We start from the raw sequence: 26811 nt of genomic DNA, 5'->3' as shown, positions 1-26811 counted from the left end.
AAAGTAGAAAAGTAGAAACAACTCCTTGGGGAACAAGAGCTGACTTTGTACCTCACAGGTCCTGCTTCTCAACACAGTCCAGCCCTGGCAGTGTGCAAATCCAGTACCAGAGCCTGGAGACAAATGACAGCCTGGGATCTTTCCTGCCCAGGCTTTTGGACTTGCTTTCCATTTCCTCTATCAGGATGGAAAGAGGAAAATCATGTGGCTTTGCTTATGCAGGATCAGCAACTCTCTGCTCGCACTGTGCGACCCAAGGGGACATATTTCAATTCTCAACAGTTTTTCTCTGACTTGGGTTTCCTCTTCTCTCCTTCCCTGTCCCTTGACCAGCAGAGGAATCACAGTGTGCTGGCAAGCTCTGGTGAGTCTGTCTCTGAGGAACCTGGCCAGAAAGATCCTGGTGTTTGATCATTGCAAAAGGGGAAACTTTGTCTTCCTGCCACCACACCTAGCCAGGTGGGATGGAGAAGAAATTCTTGCAGGCATCCACAAAAATATCTCTTATCTGGCAAACTGGCTATGCTCCTAATCATCATGCAGGGTTTAATAAAGCTGAACATAATTATACCTTCACATGCTACATTCAACTTCTTAGACCATAATTTTTAATTCTACCAAAAGCTTTTGGGACAAACACAGTCAGGTGAAGCACTCCTGCTGAGGACACATTAAAACAGAAGAGCTTAATACGACAGTACTTGGTTGCTGTTTAAAAATTGTCTCATTTGTACTCTGCAAAAATTCCAAAGACCTGGGATAAATGTACAGCCTTGTCACATTTTACCAGCAAGCAGTTTCTCTCTGGGCTATCCTTAAGGAGCCCCATTGTACAGAGTTGAATTTATTTCTGTGGTTCTCAAGGCAAGACCCTATATGTCCACAATGTGAAAAATTTCCATTTTTAATTGCATATATGTAGCAAAAAATACCTACCCATGGAATTTCACCATGTTTATCTAACCCTGTGTTTACCTCTCAAAACAGAAAGTTTCCTACTATTTGATTACATCTCTTAAAAAATGGTTTCCAATGGGCTAGTGCTGCATCTTAGTACCTCCACTAAATGTGACTAAAAATCTGGGATTGTACAACCTTGTTGATGATGTGTATCTGTCACAAGTATTTGTCATTAACCTCTCAATTTCTCCTGCCCCTCCTTTGGCATGAGTTCAAAGCTTTGACTCAGATATTTACAAAAAACATTACTTGGCAGATTGAAAGGTTTTGTGAAAACAGAAGAGCTGCTGTCTAGCTAAAAAAGGATAGTGAGAATTTGGGGGAGTTTCTGATAATTGATTTTTCCATGACTTGCCATTTCTGATGGCTACATATTTCCTCACTCTTTATCTCCTGTTCTCCAGCAGCACAGACATTCAAAGGCTGCTGGCTCCCTTTGTGCTGAGGATAGCCATATTCCAGGACAAAGTAAATTTGCTATTGATACAAGTCACTAATGCCCATGCTTTCACCATTAGAGAAGTTGGAAGCTATGAAATAAAGGAGGAAAGAAAGTGAGAGAAGTGAAAGGTAAGTTCATGTCTGAGGGGAGCAAAGCCATCCTTGGCAAATGGCCATTGAACTCCACATGATACAGGGCAGATCACATAAATCACAACTTTCACAGCAAGCTACACTGCTCTCATTTTCCAGACACCCACCCCAGGACACTTGTATCCAGCTCAGCAAGGAACCCGAGTATCTGCAGCCGCAAATGAGACCAGTGAGAGACATACTTGGAAAACACATTGTCCTCAAAAATGCTTTGGAAAAAAAGACTAGATTACATGTTTCTCACACCAGGAAGTCAATGTTGGTCAATACTTCATAATTCCTGTCTTTAATATTTGCAACAACATTGTTACTATCATTGCCTAAGGATGCACTTGTAGGAGGAAATATTCTCTTTTTTATTAGACTGCCTGCTACAGGCAGAAAAAACAGCCTGTGTTTGTAAATGCCTGAAAGCTCACCCATTTTTCCAGTTACATAAACTGCCTTTAATCTTCTTACTTCACTTCCTAAACATAAATGGGAATAAACTCATCACAAGAGCTCTGTGATGTTCATTTCATTAACGTTTGTAAGGAATTGAGATGCTATGATAACAGGCATAAAAAAACCTGTAAGGAAATTATTTACTCTGTCTTCACACTGCAGCTTGAATAATTTACAGTATAAAATGAACACACCTTTGATGAAGGCAGGACAGAGGGCAGCAAATAAATTCCCATTGAGAGAGCACCCCCTGCCCTGCAGACTAAGGGGGCAGCATTCCCAGAGTGAGCTACTACAAGAAGAGAAAACGAAGAGACAGAATTTTCATCTCAAAGACATTGTCAACATTTCAAAATGTGTCTAACCAGAAAATAAAAATACGCAAAGTTTTCACAGAGCAAAAAATTCAAATCAATTTTAGGTTAGAAAACTGACTTTAGGGGTTTCAACGCATGAGTAATGCTGTCATAAACCCCAGAAATTTGAAAACACTTGAATTGAGACAAAAATAAAATGTTGGACAGGAAACTCAAGAGGGAACTTACTGGTTTGGAACACGCTCATGCCAATAATTCATCCAGCTCAGTTCCAATGTGCTTTCCCTCTCTGCTGCCTCAAAGTAGGGGTGCTGTGTTTAGTACACAAATTTCAAACATCTGCTCCTTCAGCACTGCCTAATGCCAGCAGGATTGCTTACACAGAAGAGAGCTCTCAGCACACCTGAGGAGCTGGCACTTGCTCACTGCCACATTTTCAGCAGCAAGAACTCTCTCCAGAGTTGTGCAGCATTCAGACTATCCAGGCTTTCTGTGTTCTCTCAGAAATGTTTTCGACCAGGTCTAGTTGCTTTTCCTACCTTTTGACTGAATGACTTTCCAACAATAGTGCTGATGTGATGCATTTTCCCTGAATTTACAGAGAAAAATAGCTTCCTTTAAAAACTATAATGAAATAAGAATGTGGTAAGAGAAAGTTAGATGGATTTCACACTCTCTCAATTTTCAATTAGGAAAGTTGGCTGAGGGTCTTCACCAAAACTGCTAAGTGCAGTAAATTACATGATAATGTTTTCCCCTAGAACTAAATCCTGCACAAAATATAGCTGCTTCTTTTGGCTTTTTTTGCTAGGGCTCTGGTAACATACATATTTTTCTGGTGTTTTGTTACCAGCCAATAAGCAGCTCCAACTGCACATACAAAAATTAATAACAAACAAGTAAACAGCAGCAGTGAACTTCATAATGAAAGTGTGATTTCCATCCTACAGTGATACCTACATATTCTGTGGCATCTACTGAATTGAAAAGGGCCAAAAGAGACAGAGAATACATATTGTATGAAATACTGTGCATACACAGTCATTGGACCTTTTTTAAATTTCATCAAACACAGTAGATCTTTAAGGCTTTCATCCATAAATATGAGCATTCTGACTTAGAATAATCCAGTGGGATAGAGTAATTTTATTAAAATCCCAAATCTCATTTCTTTTGGTTGCTTTTCCTTGCCCTTGTTTCAGTATCAGGCTGCATTTGCTGTTTGTTTATCTTTTCTCTCAGATACAATTGCATATTTCTAGGTACTGCTGCATTTTTGTGAGATTAAAAAAACACCAACAAAAAACTTCTCCCCTAGGTTTCATGTTTCTCCTAAAACAAGTGAATACCATATATTTGTAACAGTAAGCAGCTGGTTAAAAGAAAAAAAAACACCAAAAAATCCCCACAAAAACAAAACCAAACCCCCTTTTCTGTGATCTCCTGTGGATTTTTCAAAATTCATACCTTGTAGAGGGAAAATAAAAAGGTGTAATATCTATTATTAGCCTCTGCTATTCCCATCAGACTTTTCTGGGCCTGAATAGGCTTAGAGAACAGCTCTTACCAGGGAACAATCTTTTCCATGGGAAACACCAGCAGACTGATTGCTGGCTCACTGAAAGTTGAATGCTGACAAAACCATGAGGTGGTAAAGATCTCTAAGCTTATTTACAGACAACAGGAGCAGATTTAGCACAGGTCCTACCTCAGCATCAAACATGGAAATGAATGTGAAATAAAACAAGGCTGCTGGAGAAAAGACATGGAAATTGTCCTTCCAAACCTCATGTGTGCCTCTTGGGGAAACTGTAAGAGCTGATTAGATAGGAAATACATGTAATTTTCCACCTTTTGCTTCTTAGGAGGCTTAGTTCAAATCCATTTTCAATTATTAAAGTAAGTAAGTAAGTGTTATCTTTGCCTCTTCCAGTTCTGCAGTTCCAAGCACAACCAACACTGACACTATACACAGCAGATTTTTTTCAATTCTTGGTTCTTAAAAGCAGCCCAGCAAGAAGACCTCGAACATCAATAACATTTTAAAGATGATCAAACTGAGGTACTTGTCAACCAATTTCAATCACCTAAATGAGCCTGTGAATTGCCCAAACCACACAATCTCTCTGACTCCTGCTGCTTCCTGTACCATTTGGACTGAAGATGCCCAGATTCAAGGAAAAAGAAGAGACTGAAGAATATTTTCATAGTTCATCAAGAGCTGATTCCACACAGGTAAGATATAACCTCTCCCTCAGCCCTGCAAAAGCAGCATCTCAGCAAGCTCTCCTTTAGCATTGCCAATCCAGTTTCCAGGAGAGGTATATTGATATGCCTGGTCATGAAAAACACAAAATAAGGTATGAGACTTAACTGTATTCAAACAGCATTTTAGGTAGGAATGAGATTTTTCATTCCTAAAATGCAGTTCTCTTTCTGTAAGTGTTTTAAGTAGTCTCTCTGCTTTAGCTGTCAGCAGCATTAAGGTTTTTGGCCTTAGTACAGATGGGTTGCTGGGGGTGGCAGGTGGAATATCAGAAATCAGCACAGCCCTGAGCATGCACATGGGGTCCCTCAGCAGAGGGCAGGGACTCATCCCCACACCACAGCCAATCCCTCACTGTGCAAAGCAGTGGCCCCACAGTGGAAGAGCAATTGTTGCTCCAGGTAGGAGCAGAAGCTTGCTTGGAGAAGTAAGTTTCCCGCTGTGCCCCTTTCCACTGTGCCAACTTCTGCAGTTGTGGGAAAGCAACAAGTTGTCATCAAGCAGCTGATTTCCACTCTGTTTGAAAAGTGAGCAACAATACCTCAAACCCACAAAGAATGGGCAAAATGAAATTGCACCTGAACTCTTGCTGTGAGGGAGAGCAGTGGCTGCACACAACAGGTTCACCACAGGGAGGGACTCCACGGGCATGGATGCTCCCAGCTTTTAGTTCTGGGGAGGGAGAAGGAAATTCTTGGTGTCCCCCCATCTCCACACATGGCTGAACACCAGCAAGTCATGGGTGCAGTGAGTCAGAGGTGACTCTTCCAGCTGGATGCACCAACAACTGCCAACATCTCCATGCTCTGAAGCCAGTCCAGAGGGACACAGGGACAGCACAGCCCTGTGTGCTTGTGTCCCAGGCTGTGCTCCAAGGCCCTGCTACGCTTCAATGGCATTATCCCAGGAGCAAAGCTGCTGAAGGTCAGTGGCCCACAACATCAAAAAAGCCTGGAGAAGACTCCTGCCTAGAGTCCACATCTCTGCCTGAGGACCTCTATTCGTCTTTGAATGTGCATGAAACTTAGGAAAATTGGGAACACTTACTGAAAACAAAGAGGTGTCAGTGAATAACAAAGTGAGTAGCTCTGCGTAAGCCAAGGTACATACTGAAGATATCAGGGGAAAATGGAAAAAGTGGTAACACTACAATTCCAACCCTACCACCCTGGTTTCAGGCAGACTCTCTACTCTCTTGTGGCATGCTGACAAACTCTTTGATTAATGCTTTCCACATGAGATCACTTTCCAAAAGTATAAGGAGATGCAGAGAGGATTGCAAGAGTTGACCAATATCAGTACAGAGAATAACCATGCCCCGAGGTTGAGGTGCCTGTGGGCTGCCAGCAGCAGTAGAGCAGTTAGACTAAAAATGGAGTAGTTACATAATATTAAAATGGCTCTTGAACTTATTTTAAATGCAGTGATAAGAATTTTAACAAATTGTTGCTATGAGTAAAGACAGATCAAGGAGACAGACCATGACTTCTCCCTCTCTCTCTGACTCTAGGTTTTCTCTGAAACCTTTACCCTTCAATGAATAAATTGTGCAATCAACTCTCAGGAGATTTCATACAATTGCTTCAAGCATTTTCTTAGCAGCTCTCATCTTTAAATTTGCTACCATAAAGTGTATGTCTACCCAAAATATCCCTTTATATCCTCTTTGTCAATAAACTTTCTGTTTAGTGCAAGCTCCCCTTCAAGATTTTTCCAACCCATTTTCCCCCCATTTTGCTCACTTATTCAGCTGGCCATTAATTAATCACTTAATTACTGTCAGCAGTAGTATTAAATTCTCACAAACTTGCTACTGCTGTTATTATGTAAAATGCTCCTCCCAGCTGGGTAGGTTTCAGCAAACCATAACACCTTGTTGACTTTAGATAAATCTATTTATAAAATGCAAATGTATCTCTTCCTGGCAGGCAAATCCTTTACAACTGTTCAACAATTCATTATACAAAATAAAGAATCAGGAAGAAACACAGCTCTTCATCAAGTCCTAGCAAACAAACATTCTGGTAAAAAAACAAATTACTAAAGGAGAATATGAAATGGTAGCCCCACAGCAAAGTAAATGGGGTTATTCTGGTCCTGTGGCAGGCAGGGGTAGTAGAATACCCTCAAATACCCAGCCACACATGCACAGAATTCCAAATGACTGGCAATCAAAAAATAATTAGGTGTACCAGGAATTAAGAAAAGAGAAATATAAACCAATTTACCAGCTACAAGAAGCAATGAAATTATGTGTACACTCCACCAAACACCTACAGGATCATGGTGATGTTTCAAAGAAGGTATTGGCAAAAAACACCACCAGTTTAGGACAGGGTTACAGTAAACAGGCTGTATTGGACAGGACTCACTTGACAGTACAAAGTGCACAAATGCACTGAATAATCAAAAAAGAACCACCAAACTTTCTTTTGGCCATAAAATAGATTAGGGGAAACCTCAAAGCCACTTTGCATGTGTCTACATTTGATCTTGAAGTATCAATTTAATAGCCCAAGGAATCATTGACATAAATTTTTGTACACATTTCATTGGGAATTCTCTCTGGCAGGGGTTATCTGGACAGGGGCAGCCATGTTAGGGGACAGACACTCCTCCTGTTTCCTACTCTGCCCCACTGGTCACTGTATTTGCACTTCCATTCACCTTAAGCTGCCCATGGTGCTATAGTAAAGTTATACTGGGTGCAAAGGTTTTATATGTCCACTATATATTTTTCACAAAGAGAATAGTTAAAACACCTGACTTCCAGCTCTCCCAGGGCTTTAACTTAATGGGATGTGGATGCAGTTCACCACCATAAAGAATGTCACTGGCTTACAGCACTGCAGTATCTCAAAGCCAGGAAGGCAACCCGCAGGACACAGGGAATCTTCATACAGAAAATTTACTGAAATACCAGCAACAAAATGGACTGCCCCACTCCTTCCCCCAGGAAAAATGCCTTGCCTCCTTTTCCAGGATCTCTTGAGAGACAGCAGCAGGACTCTTGTGCAGCTGCACTTAGAGCAAAGGCTCTCAGCTCCACTTGGACCATGCCCTTCCTTCCCATCCCACAGGTCATTACTGCTGCTTTTTAGTGAGCAATATAATTTTGAACAGTCTGTCAATGAGGTATCACAAAGATGATGAAAGTGCCTTGCCCTAGCATCTAATGTGGATAAAATCAATGGTCCAAGGTCCCACGGGTGGTGACAGGGTCAGAAAGCTCAGAGGCCTCTGGGCTCACAGCAGCAGCAGCTGCACTCTCTGTTCAGCAGAGCAGGAGGGCAGCTCAGGGAACCGAGACCTGGCAAACACAGGGTGACAAATCCAAGTTATCAGTCATCCTGGGTATTCTTGGAAATAAAAAGCCTGGTATCCTTTCCCCAGGACTCAGTGAAATGAAGAAAGAATTAAATAATCAAGAACTGAGCGCAAAACAGCTCCAACACAGCAGTCCAGCATCCTTTCTTGGGGTCCTCAGAACCAGACTCCCTCTGTGTGTGCAGGGGCCTTGCACTGCTAGCAAATGACCTCCAGAAATGCTGCCTATCCAGTCAGGAATCTGATGGTCAGGATTATCCAAAATGGCTCTTGTGACCTTGGATGAGCCTCTTTGCTTGACAAAGACCTTGGATAAGTCTCTTTTTGCTGTGACAGAAAAAAACCCCTAAAAAACCATTTTGTGGGGAATATATGGCCTTGCTACTTTTTAGAATAGCATAATTTTTTTTCACAGAAAAAAAAAATCTCATTTTAAGAGCTATCTAAAATGAAAATATCTCCTGTAGAGGAAAATGTTTGCTCAGCAGTACTTCAAAAGATTATATTTGACCTGAAATAAAACATTGGTTAGCTTCAGGAAACTTGCTATTGTTCAAAATTTTTTCAGTTCATATATTTCATGCTTTCTTTATGCCTTTTAACATATTTTCAAAAAAAAAAAAAATCTCCTTGAATCCCGGGAGAAGGTGTGAAAACTTGTTTTCTTCCATTAATTTTTTTTTTTGGTTTTGCTTTGCCAAGACACATATTAAGTTTGCACTTGGAATAGCTTTGTCCCACCAGGTTGCTTTTTTAACGAGCTAGAATAAAAACAAGCTTGAATAGATGTATATAATAAAAATAATAGAATATATAGATTAGAAAATTGTAATATATATGTATTAGAAAATTATATATATATTATAGAATATATTTATTATAAAAATAACATATATATAAATAAACATGCTGCTCACCCCGTGTAAGACCACGGATGCTCTCAAGTAGAAGGTGAGTGTGTCACCAAATGCTGGTCACGAGCAGAGGGGGACAGAATCACTGGAGCCACTGCCATATGCTAGTGCAGCGTGTCTGAGAGAGCTCTGGGTCACTTCAGCTCTGTCCTGTCCCCTGAAATTTCCTCACTCAGAGCACCAAAGACCCAACTTTTTACCATATTGGGGCTGACAATGCTCTCTCCATTTGGCACACATCAAGCCATGGAAATGTCAGCAAAACGCAGCTTTGGCTGAGGGAATCTCAGATGTGGAAAGCAGCACAAAACCAGCCATGAGGCCTGAACATTCTCACGTGGGCACTGGAGAGTTATTACACTGCTATTTCCATCTCAGTGAGGAACAGCGTGGAAAACAGTTAAAGTAAACTCAACATTAAAAAATTCACTGACAATTAAGATGACAGATTAAACTGATCTACATGTAATCTGCAAACTGATCTGGCATTCACTGATTAATGCAGTAAATTAGATACTAACATCTCTCATGCAATGTTATAAATCACTACTTTCACTCAGCAATGCATATTTGGTGTCAAACAATTTCTGATGCTGGCTAAGTTATTATATTTGCTGTAGATGAAGCACTGAATATCTGTTACAGTTTTAGGATGAGATGATGAAAAGACACTTCCAATTTCTGATCAAAGTTACTTGATACTGGCTCAGATTTCCAAAATCCAAGCGGAAATTGCTTTTCATTGTGGTGGAAAACAGCAAAATAAACCAAACAGCACCAAGTCTGGACCCAAATATCTTTTAAGTGGATGCACACACTTGAAGGTAGAGAGATGCTGCTTTACAAACACAATGTATTTCTCAAAAATGATACTTTGATGAAACACCCATCTCTGAGTCTTACAGACTTGGTAAAATACAGAGCTCCTTCTTGAAGAAATTGCAACAAGAATTGCCCCAGAAGATCTGAGCATTTGGCCCAAACACTGCAAACACGGCAGAGTCTGTCTCTTGTGCTTTTCTCTGGGTGTTGCTCCCTGTGAGTCAACAGACCCCCAAGTACTTTCAGCTGCACTGTCACAAATTCACAAGGTGAGAGCATCCAAAGCTCCTGGCAGTGCAAGGCTCCAGCCTTAGCAACACCACTTCAGCTCACAGCTGTCAGCACTAATGAGTTAAAGCAGACTGTGGTGAGATGCTGGAGTTATTTGTAGCTGTGGAACAGGTGAGTCCCTCTGGTTTGCAGGTAGGCATCCTTCCCCAGCTGCATTGGCAGGAGAGGTTATTGCCTCCATCTGTTCACCACTGCTTTCCCTCCTGATCCGCTGATCAGGCAGCATGTGCAACTACTCCCTAATTTATTTCAGGCAAAGTCAGACAGGTGACACCAGTACAGCGATTCTTACCTACCCAAGGATTTTTTGTGACCCTCTCTCATTTCCAAGTGACAGCTGCTCTCTGGTCTGTGTTGAAGCATCTCCCAGACTCATGTGACCTGCTGAAAGGTTGTTCTCTATCCTCTTTTCAAAACCATCATTCTAATATGAGAGATAATTCTGATACATGATAATGTTCTTACTAGCCCATGCAAAGCACTCTGTGCAAGAGGGAGTATTTCCCTTCCCTTTCCTTTTTTCAGAGGGCATAGTGTGGAACGTCAGGCTGCTAACTCCCTTTACCTTTGCAGCTTTGGGAAAACTCAAACACAGCCTGGTCTTTATCTGAAATATTCAGATCAAGTCTGCTTCTAAACCAAGGGGAATGGGAAAAAAGAAACTGCAAGTATAGTCAAACTCTAAAGGAAATTGTCTCTCAATTTAAAACGGGACCTCTCTTTAAACCAAAGATGGAAATAAAAGGATTAGGTTATGTACAGGAAATTATTAAAGCTATTTTTTTTAAATAGTATTAAAACAGAATGGTCATGAAACAAAAAGCCCCAAAGAACATCACACCTAGTACAATTTTCTCTTCAGTAAAAAGCTGAAGATAATTTAATTTTTTCTGGTAAAGAAGAAACATTGATTACATTAATATAGTGGAACAGAAATTCCCTGACATGCATCTTAACAGTGCATCATGCCTAAGAATTCCTGTCAGTTGAAATTTAGTCTAGAACTCAATGATCACCAGGAACTGGGTCTGAAATGACTTACTCCTGAATGTAACAAGATATCCTTTCAGAAGCAGGCTGAATTAAGGTTCAAGACAAATGCTGCATATAATATAGATCTTAACCTCATTTAGAAGCAATGTTGTTTAAGGCTGTATTAAGGGATTGAGTTACTGCTTCTGCTTAAACAGAAGTGACAGAGTCATTCACAAGGGTAATAAAAATAAACAAGATAATGCAATAGAAGGAATTGCACCTCCTGGTAAGGAAGTAAGTGAAAAATTAATGTGGATCTTCTATTACCACTCTTTGGGAAGCAGCATGGGATCCAATCTCCAATTGCAACTCAATTTAAGTAGATTTTTCAAAAAGCCTGATTTGGGGTCTCAAATATGACCTACAAGACTCCATTAGAAGGCTCTGGGTTGCAGCTCTGCTGCTCCCAACATCCACTTCACTCTTCACAAACCACTTCTGTATCTGAATGTTCTTCCCTGAATGTGAAAGAAAGAACTGTTTGTGGTTTTTTTAGAAATATGTCTTCTTTTGTAGACCCATTAATAAAATATCTAGAGAGGCTGAAAAACATGGAGCTGAATTCACACAGGTTTCCCAGTGCAGAGAAGATTCTAGGTCTGACTGGAAGCACCCAGTAAAAGCTGCATGAAGGAAGCCTGTTTTGACAATGCTGGTTTTGTAAAGTATGCCTGGATAGCAACATTAATCTTGCACTCAACAGTCATTTAATTTCTTTCAGGGTTTATTCTAACAGACTCTGAATAAACTCCTGCAAAATAATTACTTTAAAATGATTGATCTGGCGTGGTAACCAGTGAGTCTTGAGAATGTTCAATAGAGAATCTGTTTGTTAAAGATTCCTTGCCTGACCCTATTCATTCACAAGTGAGAAATTGGTGGGCAGACCTTCTAGATTACAGGTATTAAAGCACCCACTGGCTTTAAAAGGATAGTGCTGTTAGAAATCCCAGACAGCAATTCTTCAACCAAAGCATTGTCCCCTTTCTGACACTCTGATGATGCGATGATGTTAAAGGTGGAATGAATTGCCCTCTGAAGTGCCTCTTTTTCTCTCTGTTGACTACAGAGGGACCCTAGAGACCAGCTCTGACACGATGCCTAACTTTCAGATAGCTGAAGTCACAAAAGATGAATACCATCTTGTCTAACTTCATACAACAAAGCACCTGAATGTCTGAACTAAATCTTGCCTAGGGAGATTGAATCTTGTGATATTGTGAATTAGATGACTGGTTTATTATACAGATTTTATTCCCTGACAGTTCAGTTGAGGTCTAGACTGAGAACTGCAAACTGAATTAGCTTTGCAAGTTGAGTTTAGGGGAATTTTTTTTTTTCTTCCATCTACTGAAAATATTTTCTGGCCTTTGTTAAAACACTGAAAAAAGCAAGCAGCATCAGCAGAATGTTGAGGTGCTAAAAGAAAGGTCATCTATATGCTATTAAGATAAAGAAATAGGGAGAAAGGGACAAATGCATTGCTTGACTGTAAACTGGAAAAGAAACTTTCTTCATGTCATCTGAGATTACTGTTTTGAGTAAGATGAATAAATGGAAACCATAATAAACTTCGATGCAGTGTTTATAGACCAGTATCGTGGTGGGCTTGCACTGTAGGAAGAGTTATTTTGCATGACTGATTAACATTTGGTGGCATCTGCCTCATCATGACACTTTAGGTTAGTTTAAGCAATTACCTTAATAGTCCAGGAAAGAAAGGCACCATTTACTTGAAAATCAAAAAAAGTCATAGGAACCAGGGAGAATTGTTCTGGGAAAGACAACTGTAATGCATTACTGCTGCTGCCTGGTACTGCTAGGAACAAAACCAGCAAGAAGAAGCACATTTATTATAATTTGAGGGGAGCTACATGAAGCCACAAATTAGTCCACATTCTACAAATCAACAATTAAGATGAAGACTACTTACTACAATATAAACTTATAATGGAATAAAAATTGCCCTAAAGGTTTTGTGATTAGATTAGACAGGCAAGAATGTTTTATGACTAAAGGGAAAGAGCAGAAGTAGGCTTGTCCAAATGAGAGGAACTGCCTGATTTCACCTGGGAACAGAGAAAGCTAGAGGTGCTCCAAAGATGAAACTAGAAGAAAACAGAAGATAAACACCATAAACATGGAAGACCATGGCAAAGCACTCTGTGTAAACATGAGCAGTGCAAACATCCCTTGGAACCGAACTTTTCCAACACAGAACAGAAAAGGTTATTTCCATTTCTCAGTTGTCTTAACCAGTTGTTAATTAAAAAAAATTATATAATAGCACAGCAAGATGTATAATTACAAATCCTCTGGCAGCTTCAGCCTCCTCTATGTGCAGTGAAAGAACAGCTGTAACTTAAACCTGACTCTTCTCTTGGCTGTGAAGAGATAAGCAATGATGAAGTAACTGAAGTCCAAATCAGCAATGTTTCTATCAAACCTCTTGTTAGGCTCCTCCTTTTTCAAAAGGACAAATATATAAATATAATATTTGATAAATATGTGGGGGCAGATCTCCAAGCTGATGCAAACAGTTGAAGCTCCAACAATTATTGGGATGACGTGCAACGTGCTTTAGTAATTTCACTGGCAGAAACTCCTCACAAGTAACTGCATAGTTACTCACTTCCTTTGCTTTGGGAAATAGCTCCCATGGAAGAAATACTTCCTTTTCTTGCCTGTCTAAGCCACTTGGCAATTTTTGCAGACAGGTGAGTCATTTTGCTACTGTTTTGTTACTGATGTGTACAACAAGAGTACACAGGAGGGCTGAGTTAACACTGTTGCCAAAACTTTGCACTTAATGTTTCTGGTCTTGCAGCAACTGCTTTCCTTTTGTTACGGCTTCATTAACTGATGTTCGTGAACATGTCTACATACACTGTTATTCCATGAGGTGCTAAAAGAGACAACAGTGTCTTTGTGTCTTTTTAGAAATCAATAGCAACATTGATCATATTACAGAAATTTTGAAATTTCATAATTTTCTTTTTTTTTGTTCTTTTATTTTTTGGTTTTTGTACCACATAACCTAATGCTGGATTAGGTTATGATCCACTTAAGTCCATCATTTGGGCTTAAGTGCAAGGAATATTCTGTAGTTTCCAAGAAAACATTTACTCTGGATTGTAGTGCACCCAATTCCACCAAAATAGCTTGGATCCCCGTATGGCACAACCCATCATCTCACAGAACCAGATGGATTGCTTTTCAATTCTCAAAGTTTTTAGGTATCCAAAGAGCAGCACTGTTCATCTGTATTCACATCAAATGAAAGATCTACCACTGATATTTTTGGAACATGATAAATGTTTCTTACAGAGTTGACTAATTTATATTTATATTTCCTTGTAGATCTGAAAAAACATTTCCAAACCTCTGCCTATGCTTACAAATTCACTGATACTCCATCAATCATGTTCCATGAACATTACACTTTTGGAATTGGACCTAGGATCCAGCTGACTCATTTAATTGCTTGCAACCTCCCAGTTATAGAAAACTTCAGCAGGCAGTAATTTTAAAAAGGGAGGGAGGGGAAAAGGTATGTTCTTAAAATTTCTTTCATGTAATAAAAACTGACTGCAATTTAAGATCTTGCCATCCATGTGTGACTTCTGGATCAATAAGCCTTGCTAGCAGGGCTTTCAAAGGCTCAATTCATAAAAGCCCTGCACACCTCATTTATGGAGGCACTTGGTAAAGCTGCCTCCCTTCTCATCCTCATGATGGAAGGCATGTCTCAGTGCCAGGCAGTAATGATGGCATTTTTGAGAACTCCTAGGGGACTAAGGAGTGTGGTTCCCATTAATTTGTGCTCCAAAGTCACCTGGCAGCTTTTAAACACTGCTCTCTCTGCCCACGTTTTTTTGCAACTTCAGAGTAAAAGAATTGCAACATACAGGATTAATGATACTGCCTGAGACTCTGATGGGCAGCCACTGGTTGTGAATTTCCAAATACAGCATAAAGGACTTTCATTTGTTAAAAGGGCATTCACTGCTTTTCAGAAAACTTAGCTCCCCGTTAAAGATTCTTAAACTTTTCAGGGGACAAAACCCCAGTGCAGTAGTTTTATTCAGCTGTCATTTCTATTTATGGGCCATGGATTTGATTTGGAATTGCAAGGTTGAGGCTTTTTTGTTTCAGCTGCTCTATTGCAGACTGTCACTGTATCCCTCAGTGTTGGCACCAAGGTGCCACACCTCTCCCAGGCTGGATACAGTGCAGGATTGTCAAAAAGTCTGTGGGTTGATTTAGTAATTGGTTTGCTCAGAAAGCTGACTGCAGTAGACCTGGCAGAAACAGAACAGCAGGACAAAGCCAGCAGGGCTCCTGAGCCAGGAAGGGGAAGGCTTTGGACAAAAAGAGCTGGACAGGGTCTTATAGCATGACTGGGGCAGATTTAGAGTGAGACCTCTCAGACACAGAAACCAAGCTGGACTTGAACTTCTCAGAGGAAAAGCCCTGAGGTACAGAAGTGCCCTGAGCCAAAACCTTAAGGACTCTACCCTATGAAGAAAGAGAAAGAATTACACCTTTTTTTCAAACTTGTGTGTACTGCACTACTACAGAAAAGCGGTGACCACCTCAGTACCCACCATTTGTATGTGTGACACTTAAGCAGGCTTTTAAAAAAATAAGATTCTTGCTGTTAGCATTATTTAATTTTCAAGCAAACACAGAATATCATCTTTCCTTACTGTGCCACATTATCTTCATTCTTGTTCTTCATCTTCCAAAACCTATTTTACTCATTAATGCCTCTGAAGCTCTGGTGAGATGTGCCACCAAAAGGGACTAGTTTCCATCTGAGCATCCTACATATTTATTTTTGCTTTTGATAATTTTAAATGGTAATGGATTAATTCTTGTGCATTTCATTAAATTTTGACAATTCAGTGCATTTCCCTCACTTGGTTTCTTTGCCGGTCCAACAGATTATCCACTTAGCTCAGTCTGGTTGATTGAGTGACTATCTGATTAAGCTTGATTGCCCTAGTTAATTAATTGGATTGTAAATGTTTCTTCCAATCACTTTCTAACTGGTCAAACTTTTTAATCATTTCCGCCATCTAGACCAATTATTCCTGCCTGATATCCTGTCGTTGGTTTTCAGCGTTAGCGATTTGTCACCACCTCTCCCTCTTTCTGTAGGGATCCTGCAAGCAAGGTGGACAGACACTTCTCACAGGAGTATGTACTGACAGGACAAGAGGGAATGGCTTCTAACTGAGAGAGAAGATGTTCAGATCAGATATCAGGAATAAATTCTTCACTGTGGTGAGGCACTGGCACAGGTTAGGCAGAGGAGCTGTGGATGCTCCATCCATGGAAGTGCTCAAGGCCAGGCTGGATGGGGCTCTGAGTAACCTGGCCTAGTGGGAGGCGTCCCTCTCCATGGCACGGGGGTTGGAATTAGATGATCTTTAAGGTGCCTTCAACCCAAACCAATCCCCAATCTGGGATTTTATGTTTCTCTTCTTTTGCTGACGCAGTCTGACTCATTTCCTTTCTGCTCGATCATCTCCCTCTTCTGCTTTGGCTTTCTAAGCTTCCCCATTGTCTCTCAGTTCTTCACAAAGATCACTGCAACTCTCCACAAACAAACATGGGTCAAGTTGCACAGTGAGGTCTTAACAACTCCAAACACTAGTCCTATTTGAACCAACAAAACCTTCCTAGAGCTAACAGGGAACTTCATGGATATAAAGCAGCACTCAGACCAAAACTATCCCTCTTTTGCAAAATCAAGGATCTCCATGCCCTCTGTTACAGGCTAGCAGTCTTTTGGGGTTTATTAGGGGAGAGAAAAAGGGAGAGTGAGACTCTCATCTACTTAGTGGAGTCAGTTTGCATAAATCTTTGAATCTGGAGTAATACCAGCTTAAAATCGTTGGGTCATCCGTAAATCATCATTGTCCTTCCCATTTCTCAAATGATAATAGCAAATCCTATGATTGTTTTAATAAATCCAAGCAGTTAAAACATCACAAGAAGTAAGTGGCAGCAATTAATAGTAATAAAAATAAGTTCAATTTGGGGAAAGCAGATTACAGAGTTCATTTTCTTTCACTGAATCAATGGCTCCCCTGTTGAAATAAGCCTTAATTAAAGGAGAAGGTCAGGATAAAAATCATATACAGCATTAAAAAGATAATGTATTGGCCAATTCTTCAAGGTGTTAAAAAGTACTTAAGACCCACAAGTGCCAACATTTGCAATGTCTCTTGAGCAGTTCCTAGTACTTCTTATGAACAGGTCCTTCTCTTCAGACCATTAAGGCTTTGGATTTTAAAGGCTGAGATTTCTCAATTCCGTTTCTTAATCCAAGCCACCTAACCTTTTCTGTGCTAGAGAGGATAAACCTGCTCACTCTGGTAAGGCACACCTGTTTGGAGCTGTGGCAGGTTCAAGCCTTTCCACCTTCTGCATGAAAACATCTATTTTAAAGATGAGTTTTAAGTGCATTATAAAACATTTCTCTATAACTCCCTCCTCCATATCTTAAAAACCCAAATATATGGCCAGTTTATTACTAAACAAAGCAATAGGACACTTTGCCCCCTTTATCACCAAACTGGCATGGCAGACCTATGAAACCCAAATTCTCTATATATTCAGGTTTGCTTCCTCCCTGCTGCTCCTTTGATGAGCACATGAAGGTTCTAAATAAATTAAATTATTCAACATAACCACCACTGTCTAAATCTGGCTCTGCAAGAAGTAGGTGTTCACAGCCAGTAACAGAAATGCATAATCACTAATTCATTACTGCAAGAAGCTACTCTACCAGTAATTGAGTTACTGTGCCTCTTCTGGAAGAAATGTTAAAACTAAATTTGCTTAATTTTTTTTTATTCCTAGCATTACAATAACTTAATTTTAAAAAGATGAAAGTGAAAACAAAGATAAGCCCCATAACAAGTTCATTAAATTTATTTTACTTAAACTGGCACAAACCACAAGTGAAATAACTTTCACTTTAGAATGACTTTAAAATTATTTAACTTCACTTCAGCCACCACCCTCATCTGCAAAGCAGTATTTTCTCTGACACAAGATCCCTACAGGATTAAAAGACAAGCAGGTGAGAGATAGTTTTTGGCACACAAGCTGAAATCAGAATAATCAGTCATAGCTGGTGAGGGAGCAGAGGTGAATGGGGAAAGAAGGTGGTCGCCAAAGCATTTGGAAGCAAATATTCTTAAAATAGTAAGGCTTTTCCAAATGCCTACTTAGTGAAATTAGACCCACAGGAAAACCAGACCAGTTGAACTGTATAAATAGTATAGGCCACTTGTTGGAAAACGCAGCCAGTCTGCCTAATTTTATTTTTTTTAAATGAAGAAACATAATGCCAACATACTGAATAATGCTGCTGGTTTCAATTAGCTCTGGACCTTTTCTCTGGCTCTGTAAGGTTCTTAACCATGGCGTTAATGCCAAAGGAAATGATCCAGCTTCTTTTACACAAAATTACCTGGACAGGCCGAGTAATATTATGGTAAATGTTAATCCTAAACCTCAGATAGAGACAGCTACTTCTGAAATAATGACTACTTTTCTTTTTTGAATCCTGTTTATTTTTGTTTTATAACAATGACAAAATACTGACTGGTCATTCTTCTGCTCACCTGTTTCCCTGTATTTCTGGACAGAGGTGGATCTCCAGACTATGTAAGATGACATGATTGATTCTACTGAAGGTTCATACCTTCACTCCTCCATCCCATAAACAGAACCAAGCAAATAATGAAACATAAAATATTGCCACAATTAATCTAGTGGTTTAAGAAAACTTCTGTAAATATCTTGCAATTCTACCCAAATGAAAATTACTTAAATGTTATACAATTTTTTTCCAATTAATTATTAACATCTAAATGAACTGTGTGCCATGTGGGGCTTCAATTTGAAATGTATGTTTAATTATTTTTATAGTGAGAAGATGCAGTTGCTGGAGCAACTCTCCAGGCATGTGGGAGAGGCCTCATCACCGCAGGTTTTCAAGACGCAGCTGGGACAGGGTTCTAGATAATCTCCCCCAGACTCCCTTTCACACAAAAAGTTGTGCCAGATTCTCTTTTGAGGTTCCTTCCAATCTGGGCTGCCCCGTGATTCTCTCTCATACAGTGCTATAATCTCAGTTTTCTGTTGGGAAGAGGTTAACTTTTCTCACCAATTTTCCAATACTAAGCCTCAAGAACTCATTTTGAAAAGGGGCTCACTGGTATTTCATTAAGTTCAGTTAACCACAACATCCTGTCATCGAATTAATTTATAAGACAAACTGCAAAAAGAGAGCATGTGGGAAAACTGAAATGATACATATCCGGGCTTTGTCCGAATGCACAGAAACATCATTTTAGTAATGATTCAGATGCATAAGCAATCCTGTCTGGAGAGAGCCCTTATTGATCTCCTGCAGCTGATTCATAAATCTGTTGCTGGAATATTTATCAAGTGGTATCATGAAAAATTCTATCTGGCAGTTATCATATTTCCTCAGACATGTTGTAAGCCTGTATTTTCACTCTTCCTTTGCTCTCTCTTCTTCCAGTAAAATCTCTTCCTGATCTTCAAAATTTTTCCTTTCCTGAGAGGTCCTGTGCTTTTGATCATGGATTTTGCCTTGAGTACAACCTTAACTCCAACTTTCAGAAATTTGCATACATATTGCAGCCATCAGATCATTACAGAACTAACTGCCTACCAGCTCCAAAGGTAATGTGTGCTTCTGTGTACTTTCAGTATCTACTGAAAAAAGGCAATTGCTGAGTGGACAGAAGCATTAACTTAATCAACAGCACACGGTCTCTCCCCTCTCCAAAATAAATGGTTTTTATGTTGCTTACTGAGCTTGAAAACTTGAAAGCTAAGTGCTTCCTCTTGGACAGGCTGAGTGTCTGAAATAACTGCTTTTAACAGCCCTGGAGCATCATTAAAGCTTTAAGACATTTCAGAAGCATTTGGTCTCCACGCCCCTTCAGTAAAAATTTACTTAGAATTGGTAAATCGAACACTGCTAAGTAAAACAATGTCTTGTCATTTACTTCTGCCTACTAATACTTGTGTCTACTTAATTAAGACTTTTGGAAATAAGTTAGCAAATTAATTAATTTACAACTTCAATAAAAAATCAGTGAGAAACCCATTAAATATCATAAATAAGTCAATACATTACTTAGGAAATGAACTCTATTTTTATTACTAGAAATTACCATCCACTATAAAATGCCACTATACCAATTACTTTACTTGTATAAGTAACAAATTTCTTAACTGATGTTATTAAATTAATATATTACTTATCTGCAATTTGTATTTTTTTTTTTTTTTTGCTTTGGCTACTGCACTTATTTAAATAGTAAGTTGTAAGAAAGAGAATTAGGCAATCAATAGCTTAGGTTTTACACACTGACAAACACAATTTGCTTCACATTTGAGTCAGTAATTGAAAGTCAATTGGTTGTAGCAGTCCAGGCAATGCTACCTGTTAGCTGTCCTGAGACAAAACCTACAGAAGTACAAGCAGTCTTTATATTGACTGTAGGGGCTCTCTGATCAGACTTGAATCCTAAGGTTGAGAAAAGACTGTAAGAACTTTCCTTCTATTTTATGGGAATTGGGAAATGCGAAGATATTCAAGTGACAACTAGAATTTTTTAATATTTTAAAAATTCAGAATTTTATCAGCATCAGAATCTCCTTAAGTTGTTAATTTCCCATTCAATCCCATATAAAAAGGTATTTTTCAGTTCAGATGAAATATTTTTTTCCTATGCAAAATCTTTTCTAAGATTTTGCATAGGAAAATTAAGCATTAATTAAGGAACTAAAAAAAATGGAATCACCAATATGCAAAAGCAAATTCCAACCTCAAAATTCGACATTCTTCAAGCCCTTGTTGTTTTTCATCCAGAGGGTGCTTGGGCACTGGAACAGGCTCCCCAGAGCAGTGGTCACACCACCAAGTCTGACAGAGCTCCAGAAGGGTTTTGAGATTGCTCTCAGGCACACGGGTGACTCTTGGGGTGCTCTGTGCAGGGCTGGGATCAATGATCCTCATGGGCCCCTTCCAACTCAGCATATTCTGTGATTCTTTCTGTATCTGTGCCTGTGGAAATGGTAGCCTAACTTACTAAGATTGTATGTACTCCTTAATTTATTTTTAAATTGTGTTTATGGTCTTCAAAGGGCTTAGAAAAATCAGGCTGAAGGCATGTTTCTATTTCTTAGATATTTCTTTCTCAAATTCACCCATGTTTTATGAGCTTCAGCAGCATTAAGGTATCCAAGTAGCTAAGCTGCCCAAAGGCTTCTAACAGCTGCAGAAAAATTAGATTTAGATTAATCTTTTCTTATTGCTTTCCCTATTTTCTCCAAGCTTAAGGTGTCGCCCTCAGCTGCTCATCACCACCTCTTTCCTTGTAAAAGTACACTGCCACATCTTCAGCTGTACACAAAAGGCTTAGCGACCTAAACCAACTGAAAATAAGAGAACAAGAGGTTTTGTTCTCTGGTGGCATTGTTCTTACACTGTCTCCTATAAGCAGGGCACAGGAGTAGCTGTTTGCTACAAATCTGCAGGCAAAATGGGAGATTTGCTCTTTCTTTTGCTCAGAATGTATCTAAATGGCCTCAGCTCTTGACATCCATCATTGCACAGCAGTGCTTGCTGCTGGTCAGAACTCCCAGCCCAGCACCTTGGGTTCACCCCTGAGTGCTCCCAAAAGAGGAGTTCCTGTGCCCACGGTCTGTTGCACTGAATTCCCACAGCACTGTGGATGACTTGTGTCCTTACACCAGCAGCAGAACAGGCACCATCTGTCTGAACACGCCTTTGCTTCCAGCACAAAGTCAGGCTGCTCCTTGTTGGAGCTCAGAGAGCACCTTTATGTACAAACAGTGCAATAAATCCTTTAATACAACTGGCCTTTGTGGAGAGCAAGGTAAATGACCAAAATAATGTATGTTCTGCAGCACATTTCCCTGTCCTAGAGAGGTTGAAAAGAAGGACATCCAGCTCAACTCAGCACTATTCCAAATAAATAAAATGGACAAAAAGTAATGTGTTAAGAGCTATAAGTAGTAATATCCTTCACTGACACGCCACCTAAAGATTTCAGAATGATTCACAGAGTCCATAAAACTGGTAGAACTAATATGCAGCTGCTTCTGGCACGGAGCACTGAATTTACATACTTGGATTGATTACATAGCTTGTATTTAAAAAAGTAACCCCCATTTAGGTTGCCCATTATTAAAATTCCACACATTACATGAAGCTATTAGGGGCTGCTCAGCAATAACTGCTTTGGAACATTGCCAAAGACAGGCATACTTTATTAGAATCAAGTTTTCCACAGTTGTTTAAAAAACAGCCCCAAAATTTGTAACCATGAACATAAATAAAAGATGGCTTGCAAGGTGTCTGTCAAGGAACCCCTCATCTGCTTTACTTTCTGTTGCAGAAAAGTGAAGTTGTCAGGATATGTATCTGGCAAGCCAGGATGAATACTGCTTCTTTTCTCTCCAAATTAAATTTTCATAGCTATTCTTCCCAAATGGAACAACAAAAAAAGGCAAAGCAAACCAAAACAACAAACTTGCTTTTAACTTCTTGAAGGAAAGTTTTAAGGCAACATTAGAAAAGATCCTTCCCTGAGAGGGACCCTATTTTATTTTTTTTAAATTTAAATTATTCATTTGACAAGAACCTTTCCTTCTGCGGCATCTGCAGCAGTCAGAAATCGCGCTTCTCTCCACAAAGGCATCAAAGCACTATGAGCTAGAAACAATAAAATTCTGTTACCTGAACTGCAGTTCTTCATGGCGAAGGAATCCACGGCTGCCACGCTCTTGTTCCCGTTAGGAACATATTCCAGTGAGATCCGAAATGGTTTCTCCAGGTGTCCAACTCTCCTTCGAAGCAACACCCATCTGGTCTCATCATAGAGCAAGAGGAAAGAACACAGGAGAAGAGCTGTAAGAAAGGCTACTGCTTTACAAATGCCAAATCCCCCAAAGGAGCAGCTCCACTTATGGCTGGTCACACTGTGCCTCCTACCCCAGTCCTCACTTCCCTCACAGTGCCCCATGCTCCGGGCCTTTCCCTCCCATGGATTTTGCAAAAGCAGGATTCTAAGCACCAAGATTTCCACCCAGCTAAGATGTGGAAACCCAACTAAACAGAAGCTTATTGCTCTCTTCTGTCACAATTCTGTGCCCTCAGATCTCTGCCTGCTGTTTAAAGGAAGCTTAACTCTCTGTGCAAAGCAAGCTGTGAAATCTGTAGCACACGTGCACATCCTCTTTAAATATCATTCCTGAGCCTCACCAAAAACTCTCTTAGTCACTCAGGAAATAAGGCTGTCTCCAGGGCTGTGCAATAGCTCTCATTCCCAGCACTGCATCACTGGTTCAGGTAACACATTTTGCTTCTAAAGCAGTTGGCCGGAACGTCTACCTGTGCACGAGGCACCACATCTAAAACATTCCATTTAAAACATTCCATTTCTCCTCCTCCACTTCCTGTCCCTCTTTTCCTGCCTTCCTCCCTCCCAAATGACAAAAATTCCCAGCAAGTAAATCAAGGAAGTGAATTAGCAGCCCTGGAGATTAACATCCACACTCCAAGAGTGCTACAACTTAGTCTGCTTGTTGCCAAGAGTAAATGAGAACACAAAGCCTGTATGAGTTTAATTTATTCCCTGAGACGCTAAAAGACATCACTGCCTTGCTGTCTTGAATGTCTACCTCCTCCCCTCTGATCAGTTGGAAGAACTTCCAGCCTGAGAGCACAAGAACTATTCCTAGACCCCTGATTCCAATTCTGTATCCCTCAAGACATGTCTGAAGGTAGACAGTTAAAATACAAGCATCTGTCTTTTTCCAATATTCTGGAATTCTGCAAAGAAAAATTAAAGTATTAAATACTTGTATACAATAACATGGTCTGGCCCATCTCCCTTTTCATCCTGGGGCACAGGCTGCCAATAAAACCACTTGACACCATTTGTGAAGGGCTGCTTCCCAAGAGGCACTGTTACCTCAGCAGTGATATGGATCCCATCCCCTGTTTCACTCCAGGTTATCAGGGCCTGCTCACTAACCACAAACATGACCAGAGACAAGAGATTCACTCAGTAAAGTCACTCAGCCACTACTAATGCAATTTTTTCACATTTCTCTTCTGTTACAGGAAGGATTCAGCACCAAGGGAAAAGTCCCTTTGTAGCATTCTGTGAGTGGTCAGCTGGAGCCTAACAAACCAACAGGGCCTAACAAAGCCTATTAGGAAATGCATCTTCAGCTGCAACTTTTGAAAGATGAGACCAAAAACGTATTCTGTTTCCTTAAGTTGTTTTCAAACACCAGTATTAAGCATTTTAGGGGAAGACTGTAATTATTTCTAGTTGTCAGAAATTTTTCATTGCCCTTTGACAAAATCCCACATTTTTTATTCCTCTTACAAAAAGATTTCCTTGTCAAGTACCTCCACTGCCTCCCTGTACATGTGTTTATGTTTGTCCATGAGCTGGGGAAAACAAACTTTTTTTTTGGGGGGGAAGGGAACCCTCTGCAACAGATCTGAGCACAAGAAGCTACACAGTTTATCTATTTTCATCCATTACAGGAATCCCAGTTCATCTATCATAGTTATCATCCATTACAGGAATCTCCTTCTCCAGAAGCATGCCAAAATCTGAATGTTATGAAGTTAAGAAACCCTTCTGAAAGGAAATATAACAACATGTGCATATGACATTCCCACCAACTGACCACCATTTGTGCCTGCTGTGAGCATGGATCAATCCTAAATTGCAGACCCTACACTGTGACACAAGCTAAGAGACTTTTCTTGGTTCCAGAGGCAGACACGTTGTTTGTCTCCTCAGGGACACTGTGGTGTCATTATGCTCCACTGAATTCAACAAAATTCCCAGCAGGCAAGGAAGCCCCTGACAGGTCTGTGAAGGACCTAAAGAAAAGTCCTAAGCAAGGGTTGCAAAAGGACCCTGCAACTCAGAAAAGCAAACACAGCTTTTTAATGATTTACTAGGTATCCTCCTCCCTCTTTTTCCATTGAGAAGAGTGAAAATAGACTGCTAAATTTCATTTTTTGTTTACAGTTATTTTCATTTTCATTTTCTCATCTCATCTTCCATCTTCTCTGCTCTAGGCTCCCACTTGGATGTTGGCGTACTCACTCTTTTTCTGTCCCACTCCCCCCAGAGATAAATCTGCTTTTGCTGAAATTAAATAGAATAAAGCATTGAGAGTATTTTAAATGCCTAGCTTTTGTGTGAGTTATTTCTTCTGATGTCATCTCAACTTAGGTATATTATAAGGATTAGAGGATACAAATTTCCCTACAAATAGAGCCAAAACTAACCCTAGATTAAATTTGATTATGAAATACAAAAGCATCTGTATGTCATGAAAATTGTTTTCCTCAGCTTCAGAAGACTGATGGATTTTAATTCCAAGTACGCAGTGGCTCTCAACGATGATTTCCATTTCTGTGCTACTGCTAACCCTCTGGATAAATGTGCCAGGAGTTTTAGGAATTGCTTTTTTGAGTTACTGGTGCAATAACTTTAGTTTGAGATTCTCAGGCCTCTCATAGTTTACCACAGAAACTTTATTAACTCCCAGAGCTGTTGCCAAGCAGGTGTTTTATATCACCACGACACAAGACTGGAAAAGGCAGACTCACTCAAGCCCAGATTCATTACAAAATATATTCATACTTCGTGGTACAAATGCCTACAATAGGGTGCCTGAGATTCAGGGATTCATGTGAAAAGAAATACCAAGTATCAGCCTCTTATTTTGGAGACAAAGATGACATTAACTGGTGGATTTATCAGGGATACTGAAAATAGCTCCAGGGTCAGCAGAGGCACCTGTGGGCAAATTCAGATAGGAATCAGTTCTGCCATCATTCTGTGGCAGATTTGGGACTCTGATCTCCAGACTTTCTGTATAAGGCACTGTATGACACAGACCCACACTCATTTGCACATCCTGTACTATATATAGGCTGCCTGGCAGCACCATCAGCAAGATCTACTTCAGCATAACCAATACATATTAGATGTTAATTAGCATAGCTTTATTAAATTTCTATCAGTTGTCTACATGTTATGAATCTAATTTTAGAAAGCATTTCAGCAAGGTAACAGAAAGCTACTTCAGTTGTCTTTTGGGATAGATGGGGAAACATCACGTAAGGAACCTCATACTGGAGTCATACTGACAGGTTTCTGTGCTGAGATGATAGTACAGAAATAGCACAAGAAGGTGATAGCACCTTTTTGCTCTAGGAGGAGGGCAGTGGATGTTGCTTATCTTGACTTTGATAAGTTTCCAGTACCCTCTCCCATCCCATCACCACTGACTGATGGAAGCTCAGACTGTGAGTGGGCAGTGAGGTGGACTGGCTTAGAGGGTTATCCCCAATCTGCCAAATGCAGCTGGAAGCCAGTCACTGGGGTACACCTCTGGTTTTACAGTGTTTTCTGTCTTCACTGATGGCCTGGGTCACGGGACAGGCTGCACTGTCAACAAGCTTCCAGAAAGACTGGGAGATGCAACTGATACAGGGGACAGTTGGGCTGCCACTGGGAAAGGCTGGACATTTGGGTCAACAGGAACCTCATGAAGTTCAAGAAAGAGAAATGTAAAGCACTGCCTCTGCAGAGGAACAACCTCAGGCACCAGCACAGGCCAGCAAGTGGCTTTGCAGAGGACAACCTGTGGGTCCTGATATAAAAAATGCTGAGCCTAAGCTAGAAACGTGCCCCCAGTGACAAGAAAGGCCAAG

General features: G+C 40.1%; 1 protein-coding gene across 1 annotated transcript in view; it reads right to left on the bottom strand.

The window, feature by feature from the left end:
• The window catches only part of ALK (ALK receptor tyrosine kinase), a 312288-nt gene that overhangs the window by 81777 nt on the left and 203700 nt on the right, over nt 1-26811 (bottom strand). The window contains exon 5 of the mRNA XM_063152446.1: nt 22795-22922. Within this exon, the coding sequence (XP_063008516.1) occupies nt 22795-22922 (128 nt within the window). The remainder of the gene's footprint in view (nt 1-22794; nt 22923-26811) is intronic.

This window comes from Melospiza melodia, chromosome 3 (assembly GCF_035770615.1).
Source record: "Melospiza melodia melodia isolate bMelMel2 chromosome 3, bMelMel2.pri, whole genome shotgun sequence".
NCBI classification, from domain to species: domain Eukaryota; kingdom Metazoa; phylum Chordata; class Aves; order Passeriformes; family Passerellidae; genus Melospiza; species Melospiza melodia.
The sequence above is the reverse complement of the archived record's forward strand: the minus strand, read 5'-3'. Positions and strand labels throughout refer to the sequence as shown.